Below are 18,380 nucleotides of genomic sequence, written 5' to 3'. Positions count from 1 at the left end.
ACCGGAAGGAAGAGGGGCAGCAAGAAAACCTCCAACTGCAAATTCCCCTTCAAGCTACACATCATTCTGACTTGTATTTCCTCATTCCTATACTGTCATTGGATCAAAATCCTGGTACTTCCTTCCTAAAAGCACCTTGGATATATCGACATCAGATGGACTGCAACAGTTCAAAGTGTCTCACCACCTTCTCCTAAAAAGCAACATTTGCTTGTCTTACCAACGGCACCCATATCCAGTGAATCAGTAAAAAAAAAGGTCCACTTGTGCAGACACTTTGTCAAGTTGGTTAAGCAAGATTTTCCCTACATTAATCCATTAACTGTACTTTTAGGCAGAAAATGCTGCAGTTTCCTCCAAAAAATTGGCTCAGGAACTGAAAGTATAACGGGAAGCAATTTTGGCTTCCCGGTAAAAGCGTTAAAATGGGTCATTTTGGTTCGACTACCCATTATAAATCTATACCAATTTTCGCAATCAGGAGATGGAGTTGGGTATCTATTGACTCTTTATATGATTGTCAGTGTCTCGTAAATAGTATTCCTGTCTCGCCCCCATGTTATTTATTTTAAGTTTTAAAGAAACATTAGCCCTGTTTATCTCTCCGCAGCTGCTGTCAGACTCGCTGAGTCGTTCCCAGTATCCGCAGTCTTTCGCTTGTGACACAAAATAAATGTCCACAGCTTACAACACAAGATCGCGCATTTCACTTACTGCACAGTGAACTGGTCGCAAGTGTTCACTCACTCTCCCCCCCCCCCCCCCCCCCCTTTAATGCCAGGCTTCGCCAAACTTCCCCTTACCAGAGAGTCACAAGTTACCAACACGATGTTGGGTGCCGGCGGTGCCACTTGTTGCTCCGGTGTGTCGACCCCGGTGCCGCTCCGCCGGCTCTCCGCTTCGTGAAATGCGAACACAATCCAGAGCCGAACGGCGGCGGTTATGATGGAACGGTTCAAACGGCACGAACGTTCCATTCCAGCGGGCAGCCCGATTGCGGGCAAGACGGGATAACAAGACGACCCTGCCCCGCGCGTCAAACTACAAATCCCATCCCTCACCACGGCACCCGGGGCAAACACCCATCACGTGATCCGAACTGATCCGACCTTTAGCTTCAAAGAAACAAAAAAACCAGGAAAAGAGTGAGGCGAGTCATCTGACCAGCGGAATAATGCCGCAATATATTTCTGTATCAGCAACTCCTGGCTGACATTGACTGACGCCCCCTTTCCATTACGTCAGGTGGTATGTGGGTTTCCGGTGAATGCTGGGATTGGAGGCGGTGGACATAGGAGGTTCTGTGGCCCACTCGCTGCTGGGTAAATATTCTCAATCGTATCAATGGTTCACGTTTAGGAATCGATTTGGGGCGATGTCCTTCAATTGCGTTGGGTGTTAGAAGCCCAGGTGTCAGTGAGACCAACAGTTTAAGGGTCACTGATCGGAACCCTGGCCGGTTTTGAATTCAGCTTTTGGAGAAGCTGGGGTTGTTCTCCTTCGAGTGGAGAAAGTAGGTTAAAAAAAATTAATGGAAGTGTTCAATACTATGATCGGTTTGATGGAATACACCGAGAGAAATTCTCCACCTAACCATCAGCTGATGCTAATTGGCAGGAGAACAGCGAGGACGAAGAAATGTGTTAACGTAGTGAGCTATGGTGATCTGGAATGCACTGTCTTAATCTTAAAGAGCAATGGAAGCACATTCAGTGCTAACTTTAAAAAGGAAACTGAAAAATACTCGTAGAGGAAAGAAAATGTAGGGCAATGGAGAAAGAGTGGGACTAATTGGCTATATCTTTCAAAGAGCTGCCATAGGCATGACGGGCTGAATGTGTTTTCACTTAAAGCCACATGAAATATGATTGTTTGATTTGGTGACATGACTTGGATTTCTATGATGTAATATTTATTTGGTCTGTATTATGGCTATTTTAATTGATCCGTAAAGATGGCTCTGGGATTTTCCTGTGCCATTAACATATTGTCACATGCCCCTTTGTTTTGAAGAAACCCAGACAATGAAATAATTTTGTTTTGATTTATTTTTCTGTATCCATTAACAACATTAGCTTGTAAGTGCACCTGGATTAGCATTTTAAAGGCCATTGCCCTATGCTGCATAATATTGATTCACATGGGGATGAGTTTGCAATGCTTCCTCAAATACTGATATTTAGCCAAACTCTCTTCCCACTTCTGAAGTACACTTGTGTGTAATTTGTTTGGTTATTTTTATGCAATTATTTTTACATTTTTTTGTTTGGAAGGTTCTGTTAGATTTACAGTTATTCAGAATCAGACTACTGAGTCTGTGTTGGCCAGGCAGGTCTTTTAATTAGGGAAATTTAATCTCTCTGCTTCCCGTAAAACAGAATCTCCCAGAGATTTGGAGGTGGCATAGTGGTCAGCACTGCTACTGCACCGCTCAAGAGACCTGGGTTCAATTCCAACCTTGGGTGACTGCCTGTATGGAGTTTGCACTTTCTCCTTGTATCTGTATGGGTTTCCTCCCACAGCCTAAATATGTGTAGGTTAGGTGGATTGGCCTTGCTAAATTGCCCATTTATTGTCTAAAGATGTACAGGTTAGGTGGGGTTACGGGGATAGGGCAGGGAAGTGGGTCTAGCTAGTAATGGTGTTCTTTCAGGGGGTTGGTGCAGACCCCTTCTGCGCTGTAGGGGTTCTATGGATTCTATGGAGATTAGTGAATCATCAACTTCCAAGTGCATTACAAGGCTCTCATAACTTTACCCTGAAAGATCGATAACCAGTCCAGGCATATTTTTTTACCCATTTGGCTTCCCTGGAAACTTTTTTTTATGATGGTACAAGTAAAATGAAGACGAATGCTGCAAATATAGATAAATGAAACAAATAGAAAATGCTGGAAATGCAAAGTGATTTGTCAACAGCTGCAAAGAGAAAAGACAAGCTAATGTTTTAGAAGTGACCTTGCATCATTGCTGAAAAATAAGCAAACAAATGTGCCCCAAATCACTTCATAGTTGATTCATTACTTTTTGAAATTGGATTGCTCTTGTTGTATAAACTGGCTAATTTGCATATAGCAAGGTCCCATAGACACCAAATGAGATGAATGTATATTGCGATCTTTCAACTTCTCTTGCAATGCAGCATCTGCTCAGTACTACACTGAAATATTTTAGTTTGTAATGAAAACCTGAAGAAAGACTGACAAATATACCATCGAGACTCTAGTCAGAGTAGATGGAGAATATGTTCCCATCTGTGGAAGAGCCAAGAACTATACAGCAGATGTAAGGTGGTTGGCAAAGGCAACATTTTTTTAAAGTGCAAATTCAATCACAGTTTTCAAAAGGAAATTGGATAAACACTTGAAGGAAAAAATAATCCAGGGACGAAGAAAGGATGGAGGAATAGGGCAATCCACGTTGCTCTTGCAGAGAGCTGGCATGAGTTCAGTGTGCCATGTGATGACCAACTATTGCTGTAACTATTCTGTGAGTTGGTTGATTAATTGCAGAGCACTTGACGCTTAGTTTACATTTGTTGCACTTGGATATATAATTGTCTTTGTCCTATTTAATGGGTATCCTTCAAACACATTTATTGTAATGATGTTGTTGGAGAGATTGGGTCAACTTGGCCTGTATGGACTGGAGTTTAGAAGAACGAGAGGGGATCTAATTGAAATGTATGAAATTCTGAGAGGGCTAGATCAAAGATGAATGATCAGAATATGAAAGAATTTTACATTCTCACTGCCTTCAGATTTAATATAAATTTTGATAAAGGAAATTATGATAGCTTGAGGGACAAATTGGCTAAGGTGGATTGGGAAAATACATTAGAAGGTATGACTGCACAGGGAAAGGATAGTTTTCAAAGAACTATTATAAAGCCTAAAGCACCAATACATCCCTTCAAGATGCAAAAAACCAAGAATGCCAGTCAACCGTCAATGAGAAAGGAAGTTAAGGAATGTATAAGATTAAAAGAAAAGGCTCATCAAGTTGCCAGTAATAGTGGTAAACCTGGAGGTACAGGTGGTTCCGAGTCGAGGTGGCAATTTTTGGTGTGTCGGAAGACCTGGGTGTCCAGGGGGTAAGAGAGGCTGATGTTTTGGCCTTTGCCTCCCTGGTAGCCCGGAGACGGATATTGTTTTCGTGGAGGGTCTCGGAACCCCCAAAACCGGGGGTATGGGTTAGTGACATGGCTGGGTTTCTCAGGCTTGAGACAATCAAATTCTCCCTGAGAGAATCAATGCTAGGGTTCGCCCGGAGGTGGCAGCTGTATATCGACTTATTTGGGGGAAATTAAGCGATCAGCAGAAAGGTGGGGGGTGTAAAGGAAAGAGGGAGGCAAGTTGGTTGAGGTGGAAAATAGTTAGCGGGAAAGGGGGATTGGGGAATTACATATGTCAGCCATGTTGGCTGGGTTTGGTTGTGTAGCCATCTCAGATGGCCACCTGCAAAGGACCATGGGAATTATGACCAACCCAGGACTCAGACAGACTCAGAGCTTGTGTGTGTATTTGCAAGCCAGATAGCTACACACGATCGACACCCCCGCTCGTTTGCATTCTAATGGCCCATTTCCCCAGCACAAAAGAACTGTACTCGGGTAACCGATACAGATACAGACTAATTCGACGCCACTCGCTTTACTCAGGGAGCCCAAACAGCCACGGTCAATGACCGCTAAGGACACGCCCAGCCATCAAGACACCCGCCCATTTATTGGCCAAAATCGAAGGCAGTGATCGAAGCCTGTCGAATTATTGGGTCCAATTTAAGGACCGCCCCAAAGTGCACGAAATCCCAGAGGGATAAGAAGAGACACAGCAATGTGCTCGGTCTCTCTTGGATCGGCCTATGCCAACCCAAGTGCAGCATAACGACCAGACAGACAAGTTCAAGACCAACGATCGCTACCAGACGGATGAGCCCAGCAGAAACAGAGCCACTTCTTCCACCCAGCCACGCAAGATCCGGACAAAGGCCTTGTCCATCTGCATAGAGCCGGTTGCCCAGAAGTTAAGTATAGGTTATTGTAGTTGTGAGGTATAGTTCAACTTGAAGTGTTTTGTGTTGCATGTCGAAGTAATCCTTGTGTGTAAATAAACCATCTTTGAACTTGAACTGACTAACTGGTTGTGTGGTCCTTTGATCGATATCCGGTAAAGCCTTGTGGTGGTATCATTTGATACCTGGCGACTCTAAAGAGCATCATTATTAATTGGCAACATTATTGGTGCCATTGGCAACATTATTGGCGACATCTGACGGGACTCGAATTAGAAGTGATTTTGTCACTCCGAGAGAACCCACAAACTTTGAAATCCAATTGCGAGAGAAAGAAAGAACCACAAGTGCAAGCCCATATCGACCAAATCACCGAATTTCGGTGTGTGTACTAACCTGCATGCGTACCAGCAGGGATATAAGCTATACTCGTTAGATTGTGTCAAAACTATTGAGGGAATTGTGAACCGGAAAAAAGCTTGGGCCATATCCGCAGTTCAAATCGCCGCCTTATCCCAAATTAAAGGTAGGGAAAGAGAAATCAAAGTAGTGCAAGAGAAATTAACAATAGGAAACAGAGATTAATAGTCGAAGCAAGAGATATTAGAAGCAATGGCCACAAAAGCAATGGAACGCTTCATGAACCCACAGGATTTGGTCTGAGTTTTGTTCAAATGATGAGTCAGGTCCAGGATGCATCGGACAAACCTGGTGGGAAAACCTAACCGAGGTACATAAGAAGAATGCAGCGAAAGTTCGTAAGCCGATGGCAATAGTGTCCTGTTTGGCACAGTTGCGAGGCACAGAGGAGGTCGTGAAGACCGTTAGCAGGCAGTTAGTTGAGAAAGACGAGAAGAATGAGGGAAACGATAGTGAAAGCGAAAAGATTATTGAGCAACTCCGGGATCATTTGGCAGCTAAAGATAAAGAGATGGCTGATGTCAAACGGTCACACCAATCTTGTTTAGTTTACCTTAGTAGCTTTCAGACCCAGTACGATAAAGCCTACCAAGATGCACAGTCTTGGTACGAGAAGGGACAGAACAGCAGGTAGCACAGTTAACGAGTCAATGCGCGGATTTAAAGGCAGCTTTACGAGCGCTCTATAGCTCCACTACAGAACAAAGACAGAGCACAGTAGACCATGTGAAATGTAGACAACAAATAGAGAAGTTGCAGTCCCTGCTTTCAGTGCAAAACGGATTTAGAGATACCTTTGGACAAAATTTAAATGAGGAAGGTGCCCCCAATTGGCAAGAACTAAATGAAACCGCCCAGAGATATGTGGAGGACACAGAAAATCACAATAGAGCCCCCCCATGCCCTGAAAAGGAAAGCACCCGCATCACCGACTGCACAGGCCCACACACCCATGAATCTAGTCACCACACAGCGCAAGTCATCAGATCGGGAGGAGCCCGATTGCGTTTACACCACCCCATTATCCACCACCCAATTGAGAGATGCCTGCGCTAAAATTGACCCATTCGAACCCACCGCAGACCGGCATAATTTCTTTGGGAGAGTACGCCAGCAAAAGGTTATGTACGGTCTAGACGAAAGGGAGGAAGTTAAACTTATAGTAATGAGCCTTGACCAGTCCGTCAGCTCAGCTTTACCAGAATCTGAGAATGTAGGAGGAGGAACCCTACAGGTGAAAACGGCCATTTTAGATGCGATCGGGTACGACAAGGGAGACTCCGTAGAAGGTTTGAACCTTGGTAGGCAAAAGAAGGGAGAGCATCCGACTGCGTTTGCAGGTCGCCTTTGGATCCATTTTAAAGCAGTATTTGGGGATTTGAACCGCGCACACTTGGATAACAACAAAACAACTAAATGGGCCCGCACTTCGCTCTTCCACACCACAGAAGCAGGTCAAAAAGCTTGTGTGAATTACGACCCCGCAAACTCCACACACAATAAAGTTTGGGTTTTAAAGCGACTCTCCAGAGCTTGGGAACAATCCCTACACAGGAAGGCAGATCAGGAACAGGTAGAAGCAAATATGCACCCAGTTAGAACTAACCAGGACCCAGCATGGATAAATGAGGGTAGACATGAAGGACAGCACCCCAGAGCACAGGCACCATGAGGTTGCTATAATTGTGGACACATGGGACATTACGCCCACGAATGCCGACAAAACTCCCCGAACCAGCAACGCCACCAACAACCAGGCCCCCCACCTAGGAACAATGTTAGGCCCATACATAGTGTTAGCGCCTGTTCAGATAATTCCGCAATCAACACCACAGATTGACGGTGTTCAGACTCCCCAACTTGGGTCTGCGACACACTTTGGGACAAATCGGGCAGACCAGTAGTCACAGGCATAGTCCGGGGACATCCAGTAAAATTTTGTTGGGACACAGGAGGGTCCCGCACCACTTTAAACTTCAGAATGTTCTAGCGTGACAAATGGCCCACCACAGACGCCATCACCCTTAGTGGATTTACCGGACACGTACAACAGGGATACATCACAGCCCCCGTAGATATTCAGATAGGAACCATAAGCACCAGACACCCCGTTGTTTTAGTCGACTTGCCCCAAACAGCCGAGCACATTCTAGTAATCGATTTTATGAGCTCCCACATTATGGAAAATGGCCAAAACAGCGAGAGCCCCCGCTATGCTCACAGTAGGGGACTATGAACATAGGATTTGCTCAGTAGGAGACTATTGGTTTGATCTGCAAACAATTAGTACAGACCAGACAATTAGAGAGGTCCTCAGAAAACATAAAGCTTCCTTCGCCCAACACAAACACGATTGTGGGAAGATCCCAGGAATGGCCACAATTTCAGGTCCCGATCCTAAGCCACATAAGGTTTCCCACAGCAGGCCGAGGGTGAGACTTCAAAAGTCATCAATAGTTTATTAGATCAAGAATAATTCGACCGGGAGCCTCAACAAATAATGCCCAAATTTGGCCCGTGAAAAAACCCGATGGTTCTTGGCGACTGACAATTGACTACCGAGAACTTAACAAGGTCGCCCCTTTAGCAGCCTCCATCGTTGCTACGAGCCCCAAGACCATGCTCAAGCAGGGAGTACACGCAAAGTGCTTCACAGTGCTGGACATCAGCAATTACTTTTGGTCCATTCCCTTGGACAAGACCTGTCAACATAAGTTCGCGTTCACATTTAAAGGGCAGCAGTATATGTGGACATGCCTCCCGCAATGGACTTTCAAAATTTTCTTGCCCCGACTGCCTTAGACAGTATGTGGACGACTTACTCTACAAATGGACACAAAGGAAGAGCATGTAAAGCTTCTTTCAGAATTACTAGGTCTTTGCAATCCATTGGATGCAAGGTCAACCCCCAAAAAAGCCCAGAACTTAAAAGAAAAGGTCCTTTTATTTAGGCACCATTATCACCCATGGAAAGAGAGCGATCGAACAGAAGCGAATTGAGTCAATAGTTAAATTGTCCCAGCCCCACAATATCACTGTACTCCGGTCATTCTTAGGATTAGTTGGATATTGTAGGAATCATATAGATGGTTTTGCCACAAAAGCAGCCCTACTCTCTGAGCTCCTTAAAAAGAACGCCCCATGGGAATGGCTTCCTCAGCAAACAGGTGCCATCGATGAATTAAAACGCGCCCTAGGCACAGCCCCCGCTTTGCAAGTTCCAGACCCACACTCTCCCTATGCCATAGAAGTAGCAACCACCGACTGAACCCTATCAGCAGTACTCCTACAGGAAAGACATGACCGCTTAGGACCCATAGCCTATGCCTCACGAATTTTGGATCCCGTAGAGCAAGGATTTACAGCCTGCGAACGGCACTTGCTTGCAGTCTTTTGGGCAGTACAGTATTTTGCATACATCACAGGTCTTAACCCAGTAACGATTTTAACTGAGCACACCCCAACGGAGCTATTGTTAGATGATAGGTTAAAGGACGGTTCAGTCAGCCAGATCAGAGCAACTCGCTGGACATTGTGTTACAAGGAAGGGACATTACAGTCAAACTACAAAGACCCACACATTTCTAGCAGGCAACCTTCAGTATGCAGGGACCCCACATGAATGCCAGATCATAGCAGCCCAACACCATACAGGACCCTTTATTCCAAGGTCACTATGCCCATGTGCCGGCAGTAAAACACAGGATTCCCAGACCTCCGGCAACGTCTTAAAGATTTATGTAGACGGTTCTTCCACGATAGAAAATGGTAAGAGAATAACTGGTTGTGGAATTTATGTAGAAGACGCACAGGGACACGCATTAGAAGAAATATCTTTAAAATTGCCCAGCCACCTAGGATCACAAGCAGCAGAACTAGCAGCCATAGCATATGTAGTGCAGCACCCCGATTCCTTTCCAACCCCCGCAGACATACATTGCCCATTTAAGATCTTTGTGCTGGTGCCCGATTTAAAATCTGATGTAACACATTATGTTGAGAATTGCTTAATCTGTGCACAGAACAATCCTGAAAGGTACTCCAGAAGGGACTATTGAGACACACCCGACCTGTTAATGGCCCTTGGACAAATTTGCAACTCGACTACATTGGCCATCTTCCCCCCTTGCAAAAATGGTTTCAAATACGTATTAGTGGTAAAATGGGTAGAAGCATTTCCCTCACGGACAAACACTGCAAAGGCCACAGCTAAGATTGTGACCCAACAGATATTTACACGGTGGGGACTCCCCCGCAGCATTGAGTCAGACTAAGGTTGACTCAATGCTGTGGGGGAGTCCCCAGCGTGTAAATATCCATTTCACCAGCAGAGTGATGCAGAATGTCCTGACTACTTTTGGAATCAAACAACAATTTCACATCGCGTGTCACCTCCAATCCAGCGGCATTGTTTGAGTAAATGAATCGCACTTTAAAAGCAACCATTAGAAAGATGGTGCAACAGAATAATACTACATGGGACCCAGTTCTCCCATTTGCCCTTATGTTTATTCGGAACACTGTTTCCAGTTCCACAGGTTTCACCCCCCCACACTCTCATATTCCGGACGGCCCATGAAGGGAATTGAATATTTATTGGGCCTCGATTTGGCAAGCCCCACAGTCACCGCCCTCACCCATGAAAAAGTGGTCCAACAAGTCACAGACAATATTAAAGCAGCACAGCTTGCTGCAGCTGTCCGACTAGGCGCTAAAAGGAAGCAGAGTAAGGCCTGCTTTGACATAACAGTCCACCCCATAGAGTATACAGTCGGTCAGCAAATAATGGTTTCCCTTTGCAATCCCAGTTCTTTTCTCTTCCCCCAAATTTGCAGGACCCTACTCCATTTCGGACAAAGTGAGCCCCTCCGTGTACAAGATAACATACCCCAATGGTAAAACTGGTTGGTTCCACATCAACCAGCTCAAAGTCTATGGAACCCAATGTAGCCACTCCCACCACATCTCCCCAGCAATAGCAGACGATTCCGCCCCGCCCATCGACAACCTAGTCCAACCCTCCCCAGCCCTGACAGCATGTCCACGTCTACAGACTTGACCTTGTCTCCGCCCACAGGTACGACCTTCCACCTTGAGCTTGACTCCGACGACAGCACCAGCCTCCCCGAATTGACCACGATTTCTGACCACTGGTACAACCTCTCCGGCCCCAGTCACTCCAGCCCCCAGTACCACGACCAAGACATGTTTGGCCCCCTATACCCCCTTCCACAGCCAACGCCCGACAACAGTAACTTGCCCTTCACTGCCACCGCCCCTACGCCTCATGACAAACGAACCCGATTTTGGCACCCCGACAACTCTTGTAGATTAGTAAAACATGACGATTCAAATTCCACGCGGCCACGGCACAAAAACAGCAGACACGAGTCTGGCAACCGGGAGATGGTGATGATTCAGATTCTGACTCCCGTTATGGTAATCCTTTTTCGACGGATGCTCTTTGGTACAGATCCCTGAGGTGTCCAGATGATGAGAAAAAGCAGCTGCATAACAATTACGGCGTCCTACTTCCTGATGGAGCCTGCCTGCCTTCTTTCTTTCTTTCTTTCTTCTTGTTGCATGGTTTTAATTAGTGTCGGCCTGACACCCAATTTCTCCATTCTTGCCCTGTCGCAGCCCACATGCACCTCATGTTCCCGTCACTTTGAGTACTCTGGAATGGTTCTTTACACTTTTCACTGCCTTTGGCAGGTATTAATTTTCCCTTCTCTGCTCTTTCATTGTGGTTTAAAGAATACCCTTTGCCACAGTCTGTACACTCACCCCTTTACCTTCCGCAACCTTCTGGTCGTTCTCCACCTGCTATTTACATGTTTGACACACTTGTTTGCCACATATGCTGCTACATGCGAACTACTTCTGGACCCTGGGACGTCAAAACTCTATAAAACTGGCCGCCCTAAAATTCGGCTAGTTAAGACGAGCCTCAGCCATCACTGGTTGCAGTAAAGGAAAGACTGGACGGAGACGTTGTCTGCCCACTCCCCGCATCGACCACCAGCTGCGAGAATCTCTGCACTTTTTTTTGGCAATGTCTTGTCTCTCTAAATGTTATTTCAAAAAAAAAAGTGAGGAGTCACACATGGTAATTGAAGTTAAGGAGAGAAAGACAAATAAATGAGATATTAACAAAGGATAATAACATATGCTTTCACCCCCAGGAATATATGGAAAATGGAAGACAAGATGAAGAAAGGACTGATGACATACATCGTCATCTTCACAGGACTCCTACAACTGCGCGCGTTACAAGCCTCTGTACCACACACCACACCAGCCCCGAACACCACCACACAACATGACACCCCTAGCCCGGACACCACACCACACATAGAGATAGACACTGAAACCCCCACTTGGTGCGAAAACATTGCCTAATGGTACCCCCTTTCATACACAGTAGAGGCCCTTCTGGTAATTGCAATAATCTGCAGTGTCATTCAGACACTTCGACTCCGTAAATGGCGAAAAAGAGCCTCCAGCTCCCTGATATATACACTCCGAGCCACCTTCTTTGGAATTCACCCAACTTACAAACACTGTAAACGCTGATGAAAATAAAGACGGTATACCTCTGTAACTTTGATAGATTAAGTAGAAATGTGATGCTGCTGTTTGGAAATCTTGTATTGTACATAAGTTCTTTTCGATATTTGCCAGCAGCATGAGAGTAGCTTAGATAGTGTTAGTTAGATATTCAATTGTGCGGAACAATGAAATGTTTTATAGTGACCTGTTAGAAATTATGGATGTATGATGTGTTAATAAAAATGTAAGGTAAATACTCCAAAAACATAGGACAGGGTAGTGTAGAACCTGTCCTTGACCAAGGGTAACCGGCACACCAGGGATGGATAAGGGATCAACAATGTGATCCACCACGCTTCGCGTTCAGGATCAAGAGGACAGGATGTAGCCATCTCAGATGGCCACCTGCAAAGGACTATGGGAATTATGGCCAGCCCAGGACTCAGACAGACTCCGAGCTTGTGTGTATTTGCACCCAGATAGCTAGACGAGATCGAAACCCCCGCTTGTTTGCATTCTAATGGGCCATTTCCCCAGGACAAAAGAACTGTACTCAGGTAACCGATACAGATACAGACGAATCGGCGCCACTCCCTTTACTCCGGGAGCCCAAACAGCCATGGTCAATGACTGCTAATGACACACCCAGCCATCAAGGCACCCGCCCCTTTATTGACCAAAATCAAAGGCAGTGATCGAACGAAGCCTGCCGAATTATTGGGTCCAAGTTAAGGACCGCTCCAAAGAGCGCGAAATCCCAGAGGGATAAGAAGAGACACAGCCATGTGCTCGATCTCTCTTGGATCCGTCCTATGCCAACCCAAGTGCAGCATAACGACCAGACAGACAAGTTCAAGACCAACGATCGCTACCAGACGGATGAGCCCAGCAGAAACAGAGCCACTTCTTCCACCAGCCACGCAAGATCCGGACAAAGGCCTTGTCCATCTGCATAGAGCCGGTTGCCCTGAAGTTAAGTATAGGTTATTGTGGATGTTGGGTGTAGTTCAACTTGAAGTGTTTTGTGTTGCATGTCGAAGTAATCCTTGTGTGTAAATAAACCATCTTTGAACTTGAACTGACTAACTGGTTGTGTGGTCCTTTGATCAATATCCGGTAAAGCCTTGTGGTGGTATCATTTGATACCTGGGGACTCTAAAGAGCATCATTTTTAATTGGCAACATTGTTGGTGCCGATTGGCGACAGTTGTTGGTTGGGTGGATGTTATTTGCTTTGTGGATTTTCCTCTTGAAAATTGTTCAAATTATATATGCCTTAATAAAAGATAAAAATAAGAAAGTGACAAAGGGAGAACAGAATATGAATGCAGTTCAGTAATGAACATAATAACGGACTGTAAAAGCTTCTATAGGTATGTAAAAAGAAAGTGTCTGGCTAAGACGAATGAGGGTGCATTACAGGCAGTGTCTGGAGAATTCATAATGGAGAATAGAGACATGGCAGAGAAGCTAAATGATACATTGTGTGTCTGTTTTCACGAAGGAAGACACAGGAAATAATCTTTATTATTGTCACAAGTAGGTTTACATTAACACTGCAAACACTGCAATGAAGTTACTGTGAAAACCCTCTAGTCACCACACTCCGGCGCCTGTTCGAGTCACTGAGGGAGAATTCCGAATGTTCAATTCACTGAACAAGCACGTCTTTTGGGACGTGGGAGGAAACCGGAGCGTCTGGAGGAAATCCACGCAGTCATGGGGAGAACGTGCAGACTCCGCACAGACAGTGAGCAAAGCCGGGAATCGAACCTAGGACCTGGTGCTGTGAAGCAACAGTGCTAACCACTGTGCTACCGTGCCGCCCAGTATGTAAATCTCCCAGATGTAGAGATCCAAGGGACTAGGGAGAATGTGAGCTGAAGGGAATTAGTATAAGTAAGAAAATTGTACTGGAAAAACTAATGGAGCTGAAAGTTGATAAGTCCTGGAACCTGATATTATGCACCCCAGAGTGTTGAAAGAGTTTGCTATGAAGATAGTGACTGCATTGGTGATGATCTTCAAATATTCAATGGATTCTGGAATGGTTTCAGAAGATTGGAAGGTTGCAAATGTGTCTCCATTATTTTAGAAGGGAGGGAGGGAGAGCGTAAACGAGGAAATTACAGACCTTTTAGCCGCATGTCAGTGGTCGGGAAAAAGCTAGAATCTATTATAAAGGATGTGATAAATGGTCACTTAGACATCATGATCTGATTCAACATGGATTTACAAATAGGAAATCTACCTTTTGGAGTTCTTTGAGGATGTTACTAACATAAGTTGACAAAGGAGAATCGATGGTCGTAGTATATTTGGATTGTCAGCAGGCTTTTGATAAAGGCCCCGACAGGAAGTTGATTAGCAAAATAAAAGCACATGGGATATAAAATGATCCAGGAGACACGAGGAAGGAGTTTCACTTATATTTGTAATACACTTATTAAGGTTAAGACTGCGACCATGGCAAATAACAATAGGGTCCCACTCGGGGACTAGTGAGAGTGCCGGTCCCAGTTTGGGATAATATTTAAAGGGCGAAGTAATGAGCCTCAGCTGGGCAGATCATCGGCCATTAGCAGGGAAGCTCTTATTCCGACAGTCCCACGTGGAGATCCATCGGTGTATCCTTGGGCCTTGTGAGGTCTATTGCATGATAGGAGGCAGTATAGACATGGATTAAGGATTGTCTAACAGGCAGAAAACAAGAGTAGGAATAAATGGGTCATTCTCACCTTGGCAGACTGTGGCTAGTGTGGTACCTTCTGCAAGGACCAATACTTGGATCGTGGCTGTTCACAATATACGTCAATGATTTTCATGTGTGGACCAAATGATATCTTTTGAAGTTCACAGATGATACAAAGCTAGGTGGGAATGTGTTGTGAGGAAGTTGTAAAGTGGCTACAGGAGGATTTGGACAAACTTGGTGAGTAGGCAGTAATGTAGCAGATGGAATATAATGTGGAAAAATGGGTGGTAATTCACTTTGGTAGAAGGGACATATGTGCAGAGTATTTCCTAAATGACAAGAAATTAGAAAGTGCAGATGTAAAAAGGGACCTGGGTGTCCTTGTCCACAAGTCACTGAAGGCTGACATGCAGGTTCAACAAGTCATTAGGAAGGCTAATGGAATGTTAGCCTTTATTGCAAGAAGAATTTAGTGCAGGAGTGGTAAAGTCTTGCTCAATTATATAAAAGCTTGATTAGACCGCGACCGCAACTGGAGTACAATGTGCAGTTTTGGTCCCCTTAAGTCAAAAGGGATATTATTGCCATTAGGGGAGTACAACAAAGGTTCACCAGACTTGTTCCAGGGATGGCGTGAGTGTCTTATGAAGAGATATTGGGCAAACTGGGCCTGTATTCTCTAGAGTTTCAAAGAATGAGAGGTGAGCTCATTGAAACTTAGAAAATGCTTAAAGAAATAGACAGGATAGACGCAGCTAAGACTCCCTTAGTTGGGGAATCTAGAACCAGGGGAAACAATTTCAAAATAAGGGGGGTGCCACTTGGGACCGAGATGAGAAATTTCTTTACACAGAGGATTGTGAACCAGAGTGCTGTGGAAGCTCAGTCATTGTGTATGTTTAAGGCAGAGATCGATAGATTCCTGATTAACAATAACATAAAGAGGAATGGGGATAGTGTGTATTTCAGCCTGATCAGCCATGATCATATTGAATGGCGGTGCAGGCTTGACTGACTGAATGGCCTACTCCTGTTCCTATGACTGGATGGGACTTCCTCTGGCTGGGGAGGAGGGGGCAGGGGGGACTTCCTCTGGCTGGGGGAGAGAGAGAGTCTCCAACAAGTGGTCACAGTCTCAGGTTACGGGGTAGGCCATTTTAAGACTGAGATCAGTAGAAATTTCTTTACTCAGTCGGTGGTGACCCTGCAGGATTCTCTACAACAGAAGGTTGTGGAGGCCAAGTCACTAAATATATTTCAGAACAAAATCGATTTCTTGACCCTAAATGCATCAAAAAGGTATGGGGACAGCATGGGAGTATGGTGTTGAGATAGAAGGTCAGCCATGATCATATTGAATGGTGGAGCAGGTTGATGGGCTGAATGACCTACTCCCACTTCTATTTTCAATGTCTTTCCAAATCTCAGAACACAACCTTGAGGTCTGTCCATCTTAAATTGTGTGTACTGATATGGTTGCATGTCACTGCTATTCCCAAAGTCATATTTAAAGTTATTTTATGATCAACACTATTTTCCAGTTTCTGCTACTCATTGAACAGTAACTTGTCAACTCAATCATGCCTAGAAAAGAGCCACCACTTTGGACTCCTTGGTAACTGCGGCAGGAAGGGGGTGGCACCTGGCGCAGTGGTTAGCACTGGGACTGCGGCGCTGAGGACCCGGGTTTGAATCCCGGCCCTGGGTCACTGTCCGTGTGGAGTTTGCACATTCTCCCCGTGTCTGCGTGGGTTTCACCCCCACAACCCAAAGATGTGTTGGATAGGATTGGCCACGCTAAATTCCCCTTATTGGAAAAGAAAAATAATTGGGTACTCTAAATTTATTTTAAAAAACTGAGGAAGGACACTCAGTATTACAGTGAAACATTGATAAGCTCAGAGTCCTTCAATTTTGACATTCCAGTTTTCCCTTTATCCCACACCATAAGTACTTGTTCATTGTCCCCAAGTAGTCAGGTTATAAAATGTACCCCTAAAATTGAAGTGTAGTAGCTGTTGTAAAACCTATGATATGTTGTACTATAAATCTTATTTCCTATTTTATAGGGAAATGTCCAATAAAGAAGTCAAGGCTATATTGAAAAATGCAAGGGAAGCTATCAGAAATAAAGAATTTAAAGAGGCACTGAAACATTGTAAGGTACTGTAGAACAATATTTTCATATGGAATGGTGAATGTTTATTTCTTATATTGTAAGTATTTGACATTTTAGCATTTAACATTGAACAAATCTGAATGCTAATGTTATTCTAACGAGTTTTTGTAAAATTAGAAACCTCCTTATCAGGATTGCATAAAAAAATAGTGTGCTTTGTACAACAAACTAATGTAATTAGTTAAAATAGACTATATCTATGTAAACTGTGTAATTATGCTGCTTATAGTAAGTCAGGTGATAAGTCATTTTATGTCAGAAGCATTACACACGTTATAATCTGTTGCAAAAGTGCAATTATGTAACTAGTCCTACCCTTTTAAGATGACAACATTTAATTGCTGTAATTGGATGGTCATGATGTCAGATGAATTGCTATCTTTGAAAGATATTTGTAGATTTCTTTTACTCGTTCATGGAATATGATTGTTGCTGGCAATACCAACATTTGTTGTCCATCCCTAATTGTTCTTGAGACCTGCTGCAGCATCTGTGATCTAGATACACCCGCAGTACTGTTAGGTATGGAGTTCCAAGCACCATATCTTCACTTTGTCTAGGCCGCAAGAGGCCTTCCCTCAACCAACCAAAATGCCTCGTATGGGAATGCTGGAGGCCTTCGATGTGAGTGAGTAACGATGATTGGGCTCGATATATAGAGCGTATGCAATGTTCCTTTTGGACCAATGGCATAATTGGAGATGAGCAGCAAACCGTAATCTTACTAATGGTGGTTAATGGGTTAACGTATGCACTTAGAAAAAGTTTGACACACCCAGATGCGCCTGACTCCCAGTCTTTTGTAGCCTTGGTAGAAAATCGCTTAAATCCAAAACCGTCATTCATCGTTTGCTGATTCTGCTTCCATGTGGCTACCCAAGTCTAAGATGAATCGGATTATTTATTTATTTTGCTTGTTAAAGAAGCTGGTTGAGACTTGCGAGTTCTGGCCTACCCTGAGTGAATCCCTTCGCAACCGTTTTGCCTGTGGGATTTGGGGACAACGGCACACCGAGAAAGTTGCTGACTGAAACGCGGCTGACTTTGCAGCAGACAGTTGAGTTGAGAGCACTGAGCAGGGAGTTCAAGAACTTCAAGGGATGCCGGTATTTAATCTGGGGCACTACGGAAGACTGGGAGACCCAGCAGTGGGGTGCCCGCCCGAAAGATGGCAGCTACTGCCTCAGAACAAGCGTGGAGCGCAGGAACAAAGCCGCAAAGCAGGGGTGCCGGACAGATATTCAGGCCCAAGACCCAGTGGATATGTGACAACCAGCCCGCTTGCTGCCCCTCTAGACGTTTCAGCCCCCCTCGTGACAGGGTGTACTATGTCGACGACTGCGCGGAGGACCCCTACCACCAATTCCACTGTGTTACAGCACCCCCAGTCGCCCCAATTCTAATGTACCTTTTGGTAAATGGACACCCTTTCGACATGCAGCTGGATACTGGAGCAGTTGTGTGCGTAATCAGCTGCCACACATTTGAGGGCATCTGCACTGGCCTCCACACATTGACTCTC

The 18,380-nt window shown here is 44.8% G+C and overlaps 2 protein-coding genes across 4 annotated transcripts in view; one reads left to right on the top strand and one right to left on the bottom strand.

The window, feature by feature from the left end:
• Positions 1–1,155, bottom strand: part of arsk (arylsulfatase family, member K) — a 118,305-nt gene extending 117,150 nt beyond the window's left edge. Inside the window, exon 1 of the mRNA XM_072516315.1 lies at positions 804–1,155. Within this exon, the coding sequence (XP_072372416.1) occupies positions 804–977 (174 nt within the window). The 5' untranslated portion in view covers positions 978–1,155. The remainder of the gene's footprint in view (positions 1–803) is intronic.
• Positions 1,156–1,213: 58 nt separating this feature from the next.
• The window catches only part of skic3 (SKI3 subunit of superkiller complex), a 165,551-nt gene continuing 148,384 nt past the window's right edge, over positions 1,214–18,380 (top strand). Inside the window, exons 1-2 of one of the 3 annotated variants that reach the window (XM_072516311.1) lie at positions 1,214–1,322; positions 16,749–16,842. In XM_072516311.1, the coding sequence (XP_072372412.1) occupies positions 16,753–16,842 (90 nt within the window). In that variant the 5' untranslated portion in view covers positions 1,214–1,322; positions 16,749–16,752. Of the gene's footprint in view, positions 1,323–1,342; positions 1,514–16,748; positions 16,843–18,380 lie in introns of those variants that run through there. The other 2 variants (XM_072516309.1, XM_072516310.1) reach the window with 2 other exon arrangements.

Source organism: Scyliorhinus torazame, chromosome 9 (genome assembly GCF_047496885.1).
Source record: "Scyliorhinus torazame isolate Kashiwa2021f chromosome 9, sScyTor2.1, whole genome shotgun sequence".
Classification (NCBI taxonomy): Eukaryota; Metazoa; Chordata; class Chondrichthyes; order Carcharhiniformes; family Scyliorhinidae; genus Scyliorhinus; species Scyliorhinus torazame.
Note: the sequence above shows the minus strand (reverse complement) of the source record. Positions and strands in the feature narration are given on the sequence as shown.